At 38.7% G+C, this 20,780-nt stretch overlaps 2 protein-coding genes across 3 annotated transcripts in view; one reads left to right on the top strand and one right to left on the bottom strand.

Annotated features, from left to right (window-relative positions):
• LOC124168438 (fatty acid CoA ligase Acsl3) overlaps positions 1-10,250 on the bottom strand; it is a 69,262-nt gene extending 59,012 nt beyond the window's left edge. For both annotated transcript variants that reach the window (XM_046546668.1, XM_046546670.1), the window contains exon 1: positions 10,080-10,250. The gene's annotated coding sequence lies outside the window, so the exon portion shown is untranslated. The remainder of the gene's footprint in view (positions 1-10,079) is intronic.
• Positions 10,251-10,413: 163 nt separating this feature from the next.
• On the top strand, positions 10,414-20,713 carry LOC124167708 (methylosome subunit pICln). The gene is made up of 5 exons (XM_046545710.1): positions 10,414-10,647; positions 10,733-10,878; positions 11,311-11,475; positions 19,920-19,997; positions 20,441-20,713. The coding sequence occupies exons 1-5, from the start codon at positions 10,529-10,531 to the stop codon at positions 20,545-20,547; spliced, it is 615 nt and encodes a 204-aa protein (XP_046401666.1). The 5' UTR covers positions 10,414-10,528; the 3' UTR covers positions 20,548-20,713.
• The last annotated feature ends 67 nt before the right edge of the window (positions 20,714-20,780 follow it).

Below are 20,780 nucleotides of genomic sequence, written 5' to 3'. Positions count from 1 at the left end.
GAATGGGTATTAAACAGAAAAAAACTACTCTCACAATTCAAAAAGGCCTCCATCGAGTCCTCAGCGCAAAATTATGCTAAATAAACTATATAAATTATCTCAGCAATGTTGCAGCCTTGTAAATAATTATACGCCGGGAGGTCACCCAGTTGCATCCAGTAAGATCAACGAGAAAGTAGAGAGTCTTATTTAAGATTATTCGCGATCGAAGTCATTCATTAAGTCAAGCCATTAATTACATAAACAATCGAAATTAGGAACGGAAATTTTATTTACCTGGCCTTGTTACTCTTTCGAAAGAGTGGCATCAAAATGCCAGGGATGGTAAGAGAAATTGATGGATAGCCATCGTAAGCGAGGGAAAAATAAACCTGTACAAAACGAGATACCGATAGACCAAGCTTAAGTCATAGACTTTAAAAAATTAGGAGGACCACAGCAAAAATAATTTACATTGATGGAGCAACATACAAAAGAATCGGCTTAAATAAATTTCTATTGCCACTTCGGCAAAAAATGTTTCCGAGTTCTGAATACACCGCAGGTTAGCATTCATTAGGAAACCTTTATCTCGGATGAGTACTGCTTTTTAACCACGTATTCTGAAGCCCGCCAACATGGTATTTTATTACAAAAAAAACTGTTGAAGAGCGTATATCATCCTCTGCATCCCCATTAAGATAAAAGGGTTAACAATTAACTTCTACGGAGTAATTACTTAAAATGATACCAGAAAAAAATCACTTCCGTTCTCGAATAGCACAGACGCCTAAACTCATCTGTGAGAGCTGAGCTCAATAAATCACTACACAAAGTCCAATATCCAAAGGTACAGCCAACTCCGGGAACAGCAGTGAGAAATCACTGAGACACACGGAATCAATGCGTCAAGAGCGGAAATATGGTCACGAACCAGTCGCTTATGTTGCGACACGGATGCATGACAAAAACTGACAGGAGAGCGAGAGACGGCAACCGATAAAGCCGACACTTTGACCAGCAACCCCATGCAATGTGACGGAGAGAGATAGGGGTTATGTTAAGCAGGGCGATATCGATGGACCCCTCGGGCAAATTCCTCTTTCATTGTGAAATGCAATACATTTCAGAGACCTTACGCATGGGCGCGTAGATAGCAGACGGGGGACTACAAGGGGTATGAAATTAAAAGGAAGCATGATACCAGACTGACCGGTCTTTTTGTTACTTTTTTTATATTTTGTGTTATTCTTCGGTCAACACTCACGATGTCATTCTGAATTTTTCGGGTATATATTTTGTACTCTTACAAACAGAAAAACCGTCCCATTAGAAAATCCCGTGGATTACAATTTTCGCATTAAAGATATGAGGTTACGCTCACAAAGTGTATTTAACACACCCTGAATATTCCAAGATGATAGTTCAAGCATTGAACTATAAATACGACAAAAAGCGGACCGATTGGGATTAACGCGTACTTTTAAAAAAGCTCTGTCGAGAATAGAGAAGAATTAAAGTTCATACGAATTCCAAAAAGCATGACAATTATCTTTCCGAACAGATGACAAAACTACTGATTAGCAACCAACAAGGATGATGACGAAAATAAATTATTTAGACTGTTGATAAAAATGACGACTATACTGTTATGTGTCCACACACTCATCATCTGACATTGTAATAGTACTAAAATTAATATAGATAAAGACATCAACAAATTTGAGACTTTAAATATCATTGGTGTTCAACTTAGACACACGCCTCTTACTGACGAATCGGATACCAACGAGTTCAATAACGGTCACAGGTTTTACAACAACAAATTTACGATCTCCGACCATCCGGGACCGCGAGGTCAGACGCAGAAAATCTTGGCTTTGAAGTACACAAAGTGTATTGAGCATTTTTGGTATTTGGCAATATTTACAAACAGGAAACACGTTCTTTTCTTGAACAACACAGTCGCGTCAAGTATTTCCAAGGAGAAAATTATAAGATCAACACCGGAAAATGAAAAAAAAATGCCTCAATACAAACAGGGTGACGAAGGGCGAGACCACGTCACCCACGAGGGCATGTGAATGAACCCGGGAGACGCCCACAAGGATGAAAACACGCGATGTATAGTGTTAATCTATGCTCCCTCTCAGGCAGTCCGGAATGAGGATGTCCAGGCGATCGCCGGCGCAATTTCTCCTACGCGCGCGCGGAATGCTTAATGCAGCCCGAGGGACAATTTTCGCGAACCGTGAGGAGAGAGGCGGGCGAGTGATGGAGCAAAAAAGCGAGGAAGAATCCCCGGCCCGCGGCCGAACTGGTTTCGCGGCGGAAAAAGCGGGGCGCGTGATTCGTACACGTGGGCCTGAGCGCCAATGGGAACTGCGAGAGCCGAAGGAAGAGGCGGAGGTGGCGCGTCGTATGTAGGCCGTAGCCTTCGCGACGTATATGCAGCATTAGCGTTCAAATTTCGAACGTCATCTGTTTGAAATTTTCTATTGTTTGAGATGCTCCTTTTTATTTATGATAGTAAAAATAAATAAATAATTGCAGAGTTAGTTTGAAAACAAGGCATGGAAAAGTATACCCATGGGAATCTTTAACCTGAACGCCAATTCCTATTTATTGAGTAAGCCGTACGTTACGTGTCGGAAATAATTTCGAACCCACTCCCTCTAGTTACCTATTTCGGGGTAATTATCATCAAAAAAGATTTTCTGAACTCAAAGAAAGAACCAATACTCAATTTCCTGATTTAAGGACTCATCATCGTTCTGCACATTCATACCAATTATTAGACACAATATGCACTGCATGAATGAAAACAAAATCGTGGCGAGAAAAAGATTTCCTTAGAGACAACATCTGGACGTACCGTCAGAGAAGTAAAGTACATAAAACTGAGAGCTACGGTCAGGTATGGTGCCAGGTCGCAAAATCCTTGAAGGATAAACTAAATGGGGCATTCATATGGGTCGAAACACACACTAGGTAAAATCGAAGTATTTGGGGGTTGTCACTTGGCACAAAAGTGTCTAGTTATATTTTCATACATAATAACCTTCTTTAACGAATTGAAACACGGATTTGCTCAAAACTTAGGGCGCATTTTACAGACATGTTACAATCCAGTGGTATATCCAGAGGAGCTAGGGTGGCATATCTAGTGTAAATTGAATACACATGGGGGCTCATGTGTATTCAATTTATACAAGATAGAATCGTAACCTTAGCCCCGCCTCCCTGTCCCTATCCTGGATCCGTCACAGTTCTGTGAATTCCCAACTCTAAAACCTAACATTCGTACTTCACATAATTCTATATAACATTATGAGTGCCCTATTGCACAGCTTCAAATTTATAGAAGTATGGAGAAATACACCTCATGAATCATCGCTCCTTAAGAGGGCAGAAAAATTCATGCAATTGCTCGGCTAAATATAAAATTATATCGAAAGTGTATTACTAGGCCTAAGCAAAATGACTTCTGAAGCTAGACCCGCTAAATATCCCTGCAGTACGTAACTCCTACTGCCAGCGTTCATGAAAACAGTAGCTATTGAACACAAGTACGTTACCGAACACGACGCAACTGTCCTTCCTCAAGAAATTATTAGCAACTGTTTAAAATAAGGGAAGAGGCCTATTAAAATGTATCTAAAGGCAATACCCATACCACGTATAACCACTAAACGTTATGGCACTGAAATCTATCCGCGGGATAGCAACGGTATGTGCAATTTTCCTCACCTTACGGAGGATAAAAAAGGTAAAGTACACTCTACGGCCTGTATACCGCAGAGAGTACCATGTAGGGCCATAACGTCACCCCCACCGGGAGCAGAGGGGTAATGGGAGACGAGGAAGGGGAGAAAGGCAGGCAAATGAACTCCACGGGACGATGGAGGGCAACTGACAGCACAGTCGAGGTCCCAACGCCACGTGAGACTGGAGCCATGTCAACCGGCGACGTGGGAGGAAGTGCAGTCAAAACACCATTCTCGGGAATGTGTATGGCGAAAACAATAACTGCGTACTACAATACAAACCTTCAACCTAAATTCATAACATTCGTAGCTGCAACGTAAGCTGACATGAACACGGACAGAAACAAATAGTGGAAAATGGGATACGACCAGCAAGCCAATGGGTCCGGTCTTCAGGATAAAGCGAATGGGCTCCGTACAAGGGCGTACCCTGTATCAAAACTAGGGTGGGGAGGGCAAGCCATGGTTGTTCAAGTTGTAATTAAGATTTAAGCATGGAAAGGGTGAATTAAATCAACATTTTAAGGAAAATGTAACAGCTCTTTATTAGTTTTTAAAATGATTTGCATGAAAAAATATTATTTTCCTTAAAGACATTTGCGATTTATGATTCTGGGGGGAAGGGGCAGCTGCCCCCTCCTGCCCCTCGCTGGGTACGCCAATGGCTCCGTCCCTTCCAATATCCCTGAAACTTGCCGTTCCAATGGCATCTACGGTGTCACCCGTATCTACGATAACTTTAAAAATACCAAAATTGGAAGATATTCTGATGGTAAAACATTCCATTGGAAGATTATACCCAACATTAGCTACCAAAGCAGCAACTTTAGAACGAGCACTGTGAAATTAAATGCTATGAGGATTCTAAACATAACAAATTATTCGAGTTATAACTGAACACAAAGGTAAAACTATCGTGGTCCGTATATAAAATTCTCAATTAAATATTTCTGAGAATAGCAAATAAGGTTCATTGCTCCGTATAATGGTAATGGATACATTCTTTTATCTGAGTAAGCCGATCGAGTCCATAGCCGAACGACTCAAAATATTGTACCAAGAAACTTTTCTATGTTTTGAGGAAAAATAACAAACGTAATGGCCACAAGAACTATGCTGAGATTAAATATACTTCCGAAATGTTGCCAAACACCGGGAAGTCATGCAGCGAGTTTTAGAATGAGCAGACTACTGCCCCAGAGAGACGTCTAAAAATAAATTGCGTATACTTGACGACACTCCAACGATATATAGAGTAACGTAACTAAAAGGCATGACCGCAGAAAAATTTGCTGACAAAACGCCAATTGATGAATATGCCTCCTTGAGACCTTCAAATAATTAGGCCACATTAACGAAAAGTTGTGGAATCGAATAGACAATACGTGAAATGAAGAGGCGAAAAAATGCAGACTAAATAGAGAAAATTTGAAAACTAGGTCAAGGACCGAAATTCAATAAAAATTAAATAAGGCGCACAAGCAGTTCGCATAGGTTCTTGTGGTGTATGAGTATGCATTGAGGGTCGCAAAATAAAACAATATATGACAATTACTAGATGGAAATCACATTGTTCGTGCGACATCTTCCGGTCAGCAAATATAAAAGAAAAAAAATACGTACGACATCGCGCGAAGATAGCTGTTCCACAGTCGCAGACAAAGACAAGGAAACTCTGACTCCGGATCCCCAATAAAATACCGAAAGGGCACCCGATCCATAAATAGCATTGTTCAGGTCACGCATATGGTGTTATCATTTGAGACATATAAAGCGTTTATTCCGACGGAATCCGGTATCACAAGGTGAATTTCGTTTTTACTCGCGAAAAATAAATCACGGTTTTTCTCACTGACCTTTAATATAGGTAAATACGCGCACCAAACTACAGGAGCCATCATTACAAAATTACTAATCAGAGGAAAACAAATTTACTCCACTTACAGCAAAAGAAAGGCGGATTTTGTCCTTTTCCCTTCGTATTGCCTGAATAAAACTACAGCAATTATCTTGAAAATATCAATGGGAAAATAATAAGTTTTAAAACATTTTTGACATAAGTAAATGTTGAAATGGGTCGTTATTCTTAAAATGTGGAACGGATATCCTAAATACGAGGCAAGTAAAACGACGCGAAAAAAAACAGATTATGTACTAAAATAGTAATGCGTCCTCTTGATTTAAAATTATAGATATATTTAATTCGAAAATGGTATTCTAAAGAATAGCCGTAAGTAGTATAAAATGGACCTATTGTCCAATGTTGAAAAATTACAAAAATTACACAATCTAGAGTAAAATTTTCACATTCTCATTCCTACTCAAAGAAAACAAAAGAGAAGATCCGATTTCACTTGTTTCTGTACTTAAGAGGAGTCCAAAATATAAAAAAATGGTTTATAAGGTGGAGAAGCATATGATAAGACGATCCCCTAATTAAAGCTCCGTTTCACTACGCTATGCACCAAAATCTTGGCATTGTTCCTTCAAACTACACGTTTCTAACAAACCCTACAGGTGTACCAAAGAACCCAAAATTAATGGAAGCGATCAATAAGAAATAGGGGAAATACACCGAGATATAATAACAGTACCGACTAGTAAGGTCCTTGACATGCATGAAGTAACTTCAGGAGCGATACCTGTATTCGCTAAATTGGCTGTGAAATATGGTTGCACAATATATAAAAGCATACGTTGGCATTTGAGCGCTCTATCGTAGAGTAATAGGCAACTCGGAGCGACCTATGGTGAGCGCCAAGAGGCAAACTTACAGGGCTCTTTGCCCAAGTAATTATACATCAGAGAGAGGATATGCCATTGGATATCGAGCACGACCATACGTCCGACGAGAACCGCAACATGATTCGGACCCCAAAAACTAACTCTAGAATAATATTTCATCATCATAGCATTAGTTCAACAAGCGAAGAAAACATATTATGAAGAAATTAACGCCTGGCTAGTTATTTTATAAGACGACTGGCTGTTTCATGGAAATAGCGGAAAACATGTAGAACCTTATCCTGTAGCAGATACGAGAAGAATTTATCACTATTTTCCAAGAAAAAATATGAACTTGGTAAAATACTTCAAACATTTCACACAATGTCATGACAATGAACCGAGTTTCGAGCACCGTGGAGTAATAGCAGGCCCTGGTAATGACTGCATCGCAGTCGAAACCCAAGAGGGCATTTCAAAACTATATTGTACGATATGCTGCATACAATAACGCCTTACAATACTTACAATTAGTTTAGACGATAGCCCTATGATCTTCTAAGGTCACACTAAATTCCGCAAGTCCCGCCGAACGACTTCACGAAAGGGATCCAAAGAAAATTTACCTAGCGGATGCCGTGAAAAAATAGTATTCCTCCGAATAAACGCCAGGCGGAGTATCCAGCCCATGATCCAGCCAATGGCAATGGAGCACTAGAAAGGATTCCGAAGCAGCTAAAGGCAATTTGAATGAAGACGAATGATCGATGAGACAGCAATATGACTGCCTACAAGAAATTTTTCATGACTATCCTAGGGAAATTCAAGGGTCCCCAACCACCTCCGGTGCCACTCTTTCCCCGTCAGCACACCACATCATTCTCTTCTTCTCCCTGGAGTCGATTCTTAGAGTACAATATTGGAACGGATGAAGAAAAGGGGCTTTCGAGTTAGAGAAAACATATACTACGGTTCCTGCGGTTAAACGCATATTTTTCTTAAATTCATCAACCACCGCTTTCGAATCGCCAAAATTGCATGTCATCACCCCAGAGACGTTCAGTGGAGCGTAACATATTTGGGATTAGAAATACACCTCGATATATACACTTTATTTCAGGCATGTATAATTTTCCAACTTTTTAATCTTCAGCACTAAACAACCCTGAAGGGGTAGAGTGGTGAAGTATTCAAGTTAGGCGAATCCTGGATTAGAGCCCGTCACATTTAAATCAGGGTCCTAACGATGATCAACCTATGAGAATACTATGCTCACCAAAGACGCAGTCACATCCCATCATAAGACTCTAGGCAGCCAACTACACGGTTTGACAGTGGGTGTGTTTACAACCTCACGAACATTGAAAAAGAGAACTAAAATTTTAATAAAAATAAAGGTAAGGCATGCGTAGTAATTTTATTAATTTATACAGGAAAGTATCCCACGGAACCCATTTCCATCAGCCAAAAATAAACCAATAAAATTCCACATCTTAAAATTGGAGGTATAGGACCGCAATGCAGTCATTCCGACGAGGCGCTGTATTCAAATGATCCATAAAATTCACGAAATAGAAATTACCGTCACAATGATAAGTTGCCTCTTACATAGTTGTCATAGCCCAACCCTGAAGAAGATTTAAGTTGGGAATCTCCAAAGAAAGTCCATCTCCGCCACGGCGGTGCGCCATGACGTGCCGGACACCCCAATGAGGGCACGCAGAAAAAGACGGCGGGGCCAGAAATGGCAACAACCTCACTGGCTAACGGGGAAGCCGGGGCGCGCAGAAGCGCTTCCCGGACGAGTGATGCAAGCAGCAAGAGAGGGGCCGAATTCGAATATCCCGCCGGACCGCCCTCTACGACGCCCCAATGGCACGCACGCGCCAACATCGCGCGATTCTGTTAAGCCAATGAAAGCAGAGAGTGGCGAGGGAGCTGGCGGTCCCGAGAGGAGGGGGCAACTGAGGAGTCAGGAGACCCTTGGACGTAAAAACCTCGAACCATGACGCATCCGGGTCCGGCTTCACTTATGGGAGTGGGCGTAACCACGAAGGTCGCGGATGGAACGACAGTTGCCGCAGAATACCACGAAAACTGGAGCACATATACTGTCACTTGTCTAGCCCCCCTATTCCTCCAGCGAGTAACGACCAATTTCAACATGCAGTGGGGCCAGAAGAAACGTAGGGTACGTTACCAGTTCGCCACTTGAAGGGCCTAGTTCAACGTCAAACCCAAATCAAAACAATACACTAAAAAGGAGATTTTGCACCAGCTACCTACGCATGACCCGGCATGCGAACAATGAATGATGTTGCCCAGACAAACCACATGACATCAAAGATTTCATCGAGATGCAGCCTAAATTGCATCACATGGAATCATACAATTGACACTTAACCCAAGACGAAAAAAAACAAGGACCCATTTCCCGCTATACCATGAAAAGAGAAAACAATACATGATTATTGACGATGGTACCCAGGATAACCAACCTTTATTCAAAAATTGGGACCATCTGGGACCTTAAATGGTTTATGTTATTAAACATGGCCTGCACTGTACAGGTTAGAGTGAAGTATCTTAAGTTTTCAAGGAGGAAGTCAACAACACCGCAAGGGCGATCTTCTTCACACATTACACATGATTATCACAACACAGGATAATCAGAAATGAGATCAAGGTCCTTGAGTAATAAGGGTTGAGCCCAAAATTGAGAGATTTAGATAAACTAGCCAAATTTCATGAGCTGCAACAAATAATGAGTACAAGCCAGCCTTATAAATAAAAAAATGAGAAACGTAGTAATGGGGCGCGCGTGTAAGACAACGACACAGAACGACCCTGCCGTAACTGCGATCGACTAACTGGTTGCACGTAGAAACTACTCAAATACACGCTTATGATGTGCGCGCAAAGCATGATGATGTCGAATTCATCACATACGAACAATCGTGAGTATTAGTAACGCGAATGCAACATGAAATATTGGATAACAAATAAGGACTTCAACGGCAAATATCAAAATACACCACGAGATATCCCTTTATTTTCAGGGCTAGGGTGTATACGGGTTTAGGCTCAATCAATATCCTGAACTGCGTGCTAGAAAAGCTTCCCAGGGTAGGAGTAGAAATAAACAGCAAATGACACAAACATTTAACTGTCACACGTTAATCAATTAAGAATCAAGAGTGTGGAAAACATAGACTGCATCATGTTCAAACATCTACTCACAAAGGTATTCCATTCATGACATATCGTAAAATCAAAGTGTATTCTGGCGAATGGAAATGTAGTATGCTATAATATACCCACACACTGGACAGGGTACGAATAGAAAATCGTGAATAGTCCATGTCCCAACACTACTGTAATTACTCACAGAAAATGTCTGTCTAATACTTCAAATACTTATCATAACAAAGCACCTAAACAACATCTGAATAACAAGATTAAAACAATTAAATTATGAGTGTCCATTCATGAAAATTCATTAATAGCTTTATTAAAGTCTCCTAACTCAACCGAGTTCTAATGCAGACAAACGCACGAGAGGTAAATAATGATAGAGAGCTACGATTAAGAGTAAATAAAGGCACTTACTGTTGTGTTTATTCTTTCGAAAACGTTCACCAGCCTCCAAATCAACACCTGAAAAATGCACCCACACAAAGTGCACTCCTATTTTCTCTTCTCAACTGCCCCAACACTCACGCAAGCACCGCAGACTGATCGAGCTCGTGTCTTGAACGGGTGTTGGATCATCACTGCCTCGGCCAATCACATTGCGTCTTTCGGTGGGAGGGTAGTGGCGTGATTGCCGACGTAATCAAATGGGTTAACAACTGAATAACGTTAACCGTGCAACCATGAGCCCTCTAGATTGTTTTTTCAACACTACATCCTCACAACACTACATCGACTACATCAATCCAGTGTATTCGGACAAAAATTATCACCAGGGGGCACCACCGCTCGACCTTAGAACAGCGGGTATTTGTTACGATTTCAATGTAATTTTACTGTTTTTGAATGAACATATCGTGAAGGAAATGGTGGTTTTAACTAATTTTGTACCCCCTACCGAGGGAATCAAACTTAAACTCCCTAGTACAATGGTTATGATTAATAATCGTGAAATGGGTTCAGGTGTTATGTTCATAACTGAAAGGTATGTTGCCTTCGGTCCTCTTTTTCTTGTGTAATCTATGCTCCTCTTTTACTAGTCTAATTATAATCCATTTTCTCTCTTCCAGTACATTATCTTGGGTAAACGATGACTCAGGGGAAGGATTTTCTCTAGAGTATCCTCATATTTCTTTACATGCCGTCTCTAGAGATCGGTCATCTTGCCCTCACGAAAACCTGTATGTAATGCTTGATGTTTCATGGGATGATCCTGGTAAGTGCATTTTTAGTAAACAATAATTCATATTAATTTTTTTATCACTGCAGCTGTACGTAACTGTTTTGGTCATTGTGTTAGGGAACAGTAGATAAGTAGTAAAATTCTCTTGTTCTCATGCGGGGTCATTATTCCAATGGCTATCTATTAAAGGCAGTTAATTGGAATGAAACAACTGTGACAATATATTGTGTGTGACCTGATGTATTAATATATGTATATATTCTCAAACTTTTTATTATTTAATTGTTTAAAATGGCTGTTTCACATTAAATATAATACATACAATATAGTGTATCAATGAAAAAAAAATTATCACTAACGTTCAATTTTTCATTCATGGTAGTCTTTTTCCCTCTTATTGCATTTTTCCGTACCGCAACCGTGATTAATATGCAACATAGTATTAAATTTCTTGTCTCTTGGAAGAAAACAGAGTGCAAGAGAGTAATAGTGATGATGAAGATGAGGAACCTGTAGACATGACTGAACTTCGATTCATTCCAAATGACAAGGGCATGTTAGATGCCATGTTCCACGCCATTTGTGAGTGTCAAGCTCTTCATCCGGATCCTCAAGACACATTTTCAGAAGGTAAGAACTAGTGCCTTTAAATTATTGTTAATCAAGCAATTGCTACTGCAAAAAGTTTTAGGATGTTGATATATTTTGAAAAAAGATTTTGTGCTCTTAAATTTTCATTGGAGTTTCTCACACCTAGTCCATACTTCTTTAGTGATCAACAGAAACCAAAAGCCTCCAACAGAAAAAAATCAATGTGGTATATACGTTTTTAATTTTCTAGCTAGCTGACCCGGCGAACTTCGTACCGCGTAACAATCAATGAACTTGCAGTTTAGCTACACCATTTATAAATCAAGAGCAGCTTTATCGTTTTTAATCATATTTGATATATTTTCATAAAATAAGGATACAAATTCAATAAAAATATATAAATGAGTATCAAAATTGCTTGTCAGAAAGACATTTTCTGCATTGAATCTTCGTAGAGTGGATTGGAGCACATTTACTCGGGTTTTTATCAGCAAATGTTCTTACGTTTTAACTTAAGAAATTTTGGACATAATGGTTTTATAAAGCAGTTAAAGAAAAAAAAATTATAAGCTTTCAGTTGTTGGATATTTGTGCAATTAACCGTCAACATCATGTAAGAAAAGGCCCTATGAAGTGGCATCATTATCAAATGACTTTGATAATGACAAAAGGCATGACAGTTATGGTATCTCTGTTTGGAAAAAATGCACTGCGTTAACGTGCTGCATGCATAAACGCACCACGGTGTGCCCCACACATTCGGGTATAATGTCTTGCATCAAGAACCTTTTGATAAACAACAGTTTTTTGTTATCAGCCGCAGGATAAAGCAGATGAAGCTAAATAAATATAACAGCGAAGGGAAGCAGTGACGCATCGAGGGGGTTTTTTGGGGGATAAAAGAAACTTTTTTTATAAAAAAATTTATTACTAATATTAGGGGGACCGATGAATAACAAACAAAACATATTTAGCTATTCACACAGCCGCAAAACCCACTATTTTGAACCATTCGTCTGAAAAAATGTCTGGGGGAGGACCCCCACACCCCTCGCTTACCTTGTCGCGTTTTATATACCCTACTGACCCGCCAGTATTAGATGTGCCTAAAACTCCCTTATCCTTAATTCCTAGCTGCACCCCTGAAGCGAAAGAAGAAATACAGCGGATGGTTTACCAACTCGTAAACATATCACATAATTGACCATGAGAAAATTATGGGTTTTCATTAGCACATGAGCAAATACATCACAAAAACTGAAAGACTGACCATGAATTGTTTTCATGAATGCAACAGGAATTGGAAATTGAATATGTTTAAGCTCAAAATGGGCATATAAGTTGGGATTGTGGAATCTTCAGAGTGAGAACTTCCTCATATTTGAATTTTCCTTTGAGTAAAGTCACATGAATCACATTCACTGTCAATTTTTTAAAATCACCAAACGCGTTCCATTGGATAGTTTTGGTTGGTTTAGGTTTCGAAAGATCATGAACACAGAGCCTACATTTAGCTGTAAATCGTGCCTTGGTAAGCCATGTTACGTCCAAGGACTTAAAATATTCATATAGTTGGTTGGTGATTTCGTCTTTGTTTGTTACCCAGTTAAAATATTTGAATTCATGCAGAGTACCAACTACATATTTGCTCCTGATTTACTTTGTTTGAGTCATCCACATCTTCGTTCTAGGCCATCAAAATTGTTCGCTCAAACAACCATTTTTTATTTTTGTCGTGATCAATTATATTCTGAAACACTTTGTTGATGAGCTCGCCTTCCGATGAAACTAATTTGCGAACATTCCGAGGAAGTGAAATCAAACTGCTCGATTCCTCGACAGAAACACGAACACCGTTTGTCAACAATTGCTTGGAGATTTGTTTACAAACACGGTAGTGAAGAGACAACTCGAGCTGGGCTTACAATTAGCTCGAATTAAAGTTTTTAAATACAATATCAATATTTTGAATATATTTTGTAATTAAAATGTTATATTGTTAGGAAGTTCAGTTATTAAATTGGTAAAAACAAAACAAATAATTTAATTTGTAGTTTTGACGGACTTATCAATTGTTGCGTTACTAACTCCAAAAAAGATATCCCTAAGAAAGAGATGAATTTTTTTGTGAAAGTATCCTTTTTTTTAATGTCCTCTATGTTATCCGAGGCTGATACGAATCTGAAGAACCTAATATCATTAAAATTGGTGCAGCCGTTCTTGAGTTAAAAGTGTTCTAACTAACACGATTTCAGACTTTCTTTTGTATATATAGTAGATTCTTATTCACCTGCTGTTTTCTCCCTCCTACTTGTATGCTTTTCGTCCTCTTCCAATTTTATTTAAATATTCTATACTTCCTCCTTTGAAAGTTAGACATGAATGTCAATGAATATGGGTTTCAAAAGTCTAGCGTCTTAAGTCTACCAATCATCAGGACAAAATATTATTGATTGTAGATCGTTGTTGGGAGAAACATTTTCAGATGTCCTTAAAAATGTTCATGCAGAGGTCATCTATATCATTGAAAGTCTTTATCATCATTTAAGAAAAGCGTAGGGTAAATAGATACATGCTGAATTCCCTGGATATGACCAAAAAAGCCTTGAGACCGAGGAAACAAAGTATTTTTGGAGAGTAGATGATTGCTGTATAAACAGTGAGGTACCCTGATGGCATGTTAAGCATTTTTCTGCTGATTTTTCCCTATTTCTCCTCTTCAAAGTAGTTTCTGCGAAAATAGTTTTGGTCCATGTAGTTTTATCATTCTCTCACTCCACCATCTTTCTCATCTTATAGTATTGATTTTGTACTCCTTAATACCTTGGTTTTCGTTGTTTACCAGTTTTTCATTATTTTACTAGTCCCTATCTTCAAGCCTGCCATGCCTGCATACAACATGTACTGTCTATTGTGGACATACTTACCTAACCATAATGGAATATGGAGTTAAGCATTGGGGAGCAGCAATTGGTTGGCAGAAAATATTTAAGCTACAAGAGAAATGTTCACATATAATTAATAGGAGCAACTGCAGGAAATCATGTAGGCCATTATTCAAGGAAATGAAAATGTAAATATTACATTCAGTATATATTTATGGGGCAATAAAGTATGTTCTTTATCACCAAGATTCATTCATCACCATTAAAATCTGGGATTGTCAGTCAGATGGGAAGTTAAGCCCTGGTCCCCTTGGTGCCTTCTGTTAAGAGTAGTGTTGGCTAAGTAAGTTAGGCTAATGTTGACACTGGGCTTCCCTTTGCCATTCCCTCATGGCACAAATGACCTTAACTGCCATTTGCCTCCTCAAAGTACCATACTATGCAAATAAACTTGAGCATTAACAATTCATTGATAACGTTAGGAGGAAACATTTGTGCAATAATCCTATGCACCAGTTGAAAGTAGTGGACGAGCAGTAGGAATGTGAAATCTCTCCATAACACAAGGGAATATAAAAATATACAACTGTTTGATGGATGTATTAAGTGTTAGGGACAATGCATTGAGTTAATAAAAGTTAGAGAAAATAAAGGGTATGTTATTCGAAAAATATTACAACTCAAGAGGATAATTTTAGTTTTAAGGTTTTCGCAGCGATTAGATGCACTATTATAATTCATTTTCGGGAATACGTCTGCTTGCTATTAATATTTAACTCAACGTTTCGTTCCACTTACTGGGAACGTCGTCAGGAGAATGAAAATATAAACACCTATCATACCGTTGGAAAAACTGGTCCATTGTTGTTAAGGTATTTAAAAAAGTAAATAAAAATAAAATAAAAGCCAACTTCTTTAAAACATCTAATATAAAAAAAGGAAGATGAAAGGTGGAATATTGTAATTAAATTTTCGAAATGTATCTCTTCCACACATGGCTTAAATTATATCCATCATCCCTGTTAAAATTCATTGGTCTTTTAGAAATTTCTATCGCCTCTCTAATAAGCCGTGAATAATATGCAGATTTTCTTGCAATGGCTTTGGCCTCATCCAGGAGGATCTTGTGTCCTGGCCCCGACATAAAATGATCGGCGACAGCTGAAGTTTCCCATTGCCTTGCCTTCAGCGCCCTTTCATGCTCTTTTAGCCTTGTCACTATCTTCCGTTTGGTCTGCCCGATGTAACTAGACCCACATGAACACGGAATCTCATATATGCCTTCCATTTGTAATGGGGGAACAGCATCAATGACGGATGGAAGTAGGTCTCTGATCTTCCTCAACGTGCCAAACCTGGTTTCAACGTTGGCTTTTCCAAGGATGCGAGCAATCCGGTCCGTTGTTCCTGATACGTAAGGCAGAACTGCAAAAGCACTTGGTTTTGTTTTCTCCATCGGGGCCTTGACTTCCCTTAAAGCTCTCCTAATGAATGAAATAGCATATCCGTTTCCTTTTAAAATAGAAATAAGATGTTCCATTTCACTTTCTACGCTATCTTCATCAGAAACGGCAAGGGCTCTATGTCTTAAGGTCTTGATAACGCAGGACTTCTGACGCGGGTGATGGTGTGATGCCGCGTTTAAGTACCTATCTGTGTGGGTCTTCTTCCTAAAGACCGAATGTCCCAAGCTTCCGTCTTGCCTTTTCCTTACTAGAACATCAAGAAACGGTAAGGAGCCATCTTCTTCGATTTCTTTGGTGAACTTGATGTTATCATGAATATTATTCAGGTGTTCATGGAAATATTCAAGAGCCTCTTTCCCGTGTGGCCAAATAACAAAAGTGTCATCAACGTATCGGAGCCAGCATACCGGTTGATATTCACTTGATGAAAGAGCATCGGCTTCAAACTTCTCCATGAAGAGGTTAGCTATGACCGGAGAGAGAGGGGATCCCATAGCAGCTCCCTCTACTTGGGAATATATTTCTCCGTCGTAGCGAAGATAGCTGTTTTTGAGGCATAATTCTGCGAGATCGGGTACATAATTAGGGAGCCCTTTCTGAGTTAGTTCCCTTAAAATCAGAACTGAATCATTAACCGGAACTTTAGTAAAAAGACTCACAACGTCAAAATTGACCAGAATATCATTCTCTGATGTTCTTAAATCCTTTAGTAGCTCGATGAAATGGCTTGAGTTTTTAACGTAGGATTCGGTACTCCCAATAAAGGACTGAATGTCTCTAGATATATAGCGGGCCAAATTATACGTCGGTGAGTCGATAGTGTTCACAATCGGTCGCAGAGGTATTCCTGCTTTATGTATTTTGGGAAGTCCATACAGTCGTGGAGTTTTAGAGGCATGAGGAATAACTTTCCAATGATCTTCTTTTGGAATGGAGGATAGCTTGATTTCTTTCTTCACTCGATTTTCTAAGGCAGCTGTCGGGTCCGTGTTAAGTTTAACATACGTCTTATCATCCAAGAGAGAACGGATTTTAAGATCATAATCATGCTTATACATTATAACTGTTGAATTTCCTTTGTCGGCTGGTAATACGAGACAATTCTTTTGTACCTTGAGTTCTTTGATGGCTTTTCTCTCAGAAATAGACAGGTTAGGAGAAGGCAGCTTACTTTTTCTTAGGGTTTGCACAACTTCATGGCGAATATCCTCAGCTAGTCCAAATGGAAGTACGCGAATAGCAGATTCTACTCCAGTTATTATTTCTTCTACCGGCAATGTTTTTGGTGTAACAGCAAAGTTAAGTCCTCTGGATAACACTGAGATGGTATCATTGCTAAACACTTCAGCAGTAAGGTTGTGTACCGCCAAAGGAAGGGAACACTTCTGCACCGGCTTCTTCTTTTGAAGAAATTCAAATTTTTTCTTCTGTTTGACTTGCGTATTATAGAAAACATTTGAAGCGGAAAAAGTAGTGATACGATCTATTAAATTCCAATCATCTAAAGAAAGAACACTTGATAATTCCAAATGAAGCTCATACAATTCCTGTGAGTTATTCAAGAGAGAAAAACGCGTGAAACGAACCCGTTCTCTTAGCAGAGCTCGGCCAGCATTCTTCAATATATTCTTGGCTTTACTTGTTTGAATATGATGCTTTATCTTCACACAACCAGGAAGAGTATCCGAGTCTCGGCATCGTTGTAGGAAGGCGAGAGAAGTCAGAAGGGTGGCTTTCTTCTTCCTAAGGTTTTCCAACTTTCTTATTTTCTTGAAAATATCCTCCCCGTAGAGGTTCCAAATTTTAGTTAGGGATTTCAAGAGGATAATGTTTGAAGGAGGGTTGATCACTTATGTAATGCATAAATTTTTAATTTATGTTTTGCAAAGAAGTGTAATGTATGTCATTTTTTATGAAAAGACACCAATTCACAAATAGCTGTGAGATGATGCCATGAAATGTAGATTATTATCATATTTGTATATTATTACAGAAAGTTCTTTTTCTGTCATTCTTAGTACATATGTATGAGCTATGATAATTCTGCTCATTCAGTGATAAATTAAGTACATTTCATTTAAAATGTTAGATCACCGGCTTCTTGATGAACAATACAATCTCAAATTTCACTATTTACCCATTAATTTGACTTAAAAGTTTTAATTTTTCCATTACTGGCTCGAGGTATATCAACTCCCCACATTTCTTTAATTCTTTTAAAAAAGGTTTAAAAACCCATAAACACACACACATTCAATGTGGGCCTGATTTTCGTAAAAGTCGTCACAATCGGCCGATAAATTAAGAAAGAAAACTAAAGGGAGGTTTCCGCACCATAATTTCTGTTCTAATACTGCTTTTTACAAACGGCGCATACGGTTTGAAAGAGGGAAACTTGCTGAAGGCCATACACACGATCAGAAGACTCAGAAGTGGATATCAGTCACATACGGAGGCGGAGAAAGGGACCCGACCGACAGAGCACGTCAGTTGACGTGCTGCATATCTCGGCTTGGACGGGACCATGTCAATTGACATGCTCCGCACTGAATATGCTAAATCCGTAACTAAACCAAAGAATTTTTTTGAGAAGCAATTCTCAATCAAAGTGGCCTTTGCAATGACAATTAATAAAGCACAGGATCAGACTCTTCTGTGAGACGGATTGTACTTAATTTAAGAATAGCGGGACTAGGCATGTTGGTATCTTAACTCCACAGGGAAGAAGGATGCCTTGGTAGCATAACTGGCTAAAGCACTCAACCAGAAATCGGGGGATCAAGGTTCAAATCCTGGTCAAGGCGAATGATTTTTTCTCTGTAGATTTTTCGCACTGTTTGTGCATTGTAGGTAACTGTGTAAAGATATTACCATGGCTAGTTCCCGTGTTCTCACATTAATCAAGAGCGACCATCTCTATGTGGTCAAAGTCCGGGCTTTTCTCTCCAGCTGTGGCACTGTGTGCACGATTTGGACTGCTTGTGGCATCATATGCTCGGCAGTCCATACCACCTTGTCCGGTATAGTCCACAAATTTCCACACAGAAGAATGACACCACGGTAGCTTAATTGGCTAAAGCACTCGGAAATCGGGGGATCCAGGTTCGAATCCTGGTCAAGGAAAATGATCTTCTCTCTTGGCATTTTTCGCACAGATTTTCAAACCCATTTTTTTACATGGACAGTTGTAAGTACCATTTTCCAGAGTTTGCACTTTCTGTGATACTTGTGTGTGTGTTGAAGAAACTCATAATAAAAAAAATACGGACGACATCATTGTTACTTCTATACTACTATAGAAGTTTTGTTTATTACATGCCATTATTCATGAACAGATGTCATGAATGTTCCTACTGGCACCAAAACTCTTTCCTGTATTGTATTGATATGTCTTGTATATTTTTTCTAGAAAAGAAGGATAAAGGAATTACTTCATGATACACCATCTTCTCTATGTGAAACCCAATTACACCATTTCCTTAACATACTTATCCCCTTATAGCTTGAAAGTGCGACATTTTCGCATGGGTTACCTAGTTGTTATATAAAATGAAAATAGGTGACAATGGATTGTAGATATAGAATTACAAAGACTCATTAATGAGGGTAATAATCAATCTATTCCTTGCATCACTTGTGTTTGTTCATTGAATAACAGTTGCCTTACAAATCTCACTTTCTTTCCTACGTAGAGCTTACACGGATCTCTCTCACACTAGAATACCTGCCAAACAAAAATAACTCAATACATTGGGATTTAGTTTTCACATAATTATAGGTTTAACCCCCTTCATGTTTTTTTTTGTTTTTGCTGAACATGAATTTTTTTATTACACTGTTGGGTCTCAAAGATTGCTTTCACTCATTTCAAGCAATCTTCCTGCTTTATCTAAATAATAAAACTAGTCTAAATATCTATCTATCATGTCACCTGTTGATATATAGGAGAAATGCAAGAAAAGGAGGCCAAGAGCATCATTCAGCCTCACCATTGTATTATTTTGTAAAGTAATATGTAATGATTAATTGGAGCCAGTTGGATAAGCGTATTTTAAGTAAAATACTATTAATTGAAGTTATTGACGTTCAGGTTATTCCAGTGTTTTATAAATTGGAATTTTTTTTCCCATAGATGATGAAGAAGGAATATTTGAGGATGAAGATGAAGAGGGCGATTATGAATTGGCTAATGCTGAACAAATTGGAAGGGGTATGTTTTTGTATTTAAGAAAATTTCAAATATTTCATCTCAATGTGTATTTAGATCCCTGGTCTCAGGGGTAACTACTGGGTTATCTACTGAATACAAATTTTCTTGGTAAAAGCAAACGTCTAAAAAATTTCTCCTCAATGGTTGTAACTTTATACAGCTTTACATGTTTTAATGAAACTAAGGAAATAATTCTAACTTTTTGTGAACTAAAATATAAAAGTGAACTTATGAAGTTTGTGATACAATTGTGAAAGAGCAGTGACTTGTGACCAAAGATCAGAATGGAGAAGTTTTCTGTATCACAGCTATGTTTTGTTAATTACAATCTGTTACCTTATGCCCAAAAAACAAATTCAACTAGGCTAAGTTTTATCCATAATTTTTAAAGCGAATGAAATTAAGTATTTTGAAATAATTACTTCTATGTATTCTCGTTGAAGTGCCTGAGGAGCATGTAGAAACAACAAATGGTGATGCAGTGACAGGGGAACCTATGGAAATGGATGCTGGACAGTTTGAAGATGCTGACTGTGACCCAGAGAATTAATGTTGTTTTCAAGGACTAGTTTCAGTGAGGACTCGTTTTGTGTATTTCAGGAATTTGTGGTGTCAATTTTATTGTCGATAGACATCGTTTACAATTTTTGAGATTTTTTTCACGTTTCCCTTTTGTATTCATTTCTGTGATTAAATTGATGGAGATGAAAGTTAAAGTTTTTGACATTTTCTGATAAATTACTTCCACCGGTATCCCAATCAATGATACCTTTTCTCACTGTT

Source organism: Ischnura elegans, chromosome 11 (assembly GCF_921293095.1).
Source record: "Ischnura elegans chromosome 11, ioIscEleg1.1, whole genome shotgun sequence".
Taxonomy (NCBI): Eukaryota; Metazoa; Arthropoda; class Insecta; order Odonata; family Coenagrionidae; genus Ischnura; species Ischnura elegans.
This window is presented reverse-complemented; position numbering and strand designations above follow the sequence as displayed.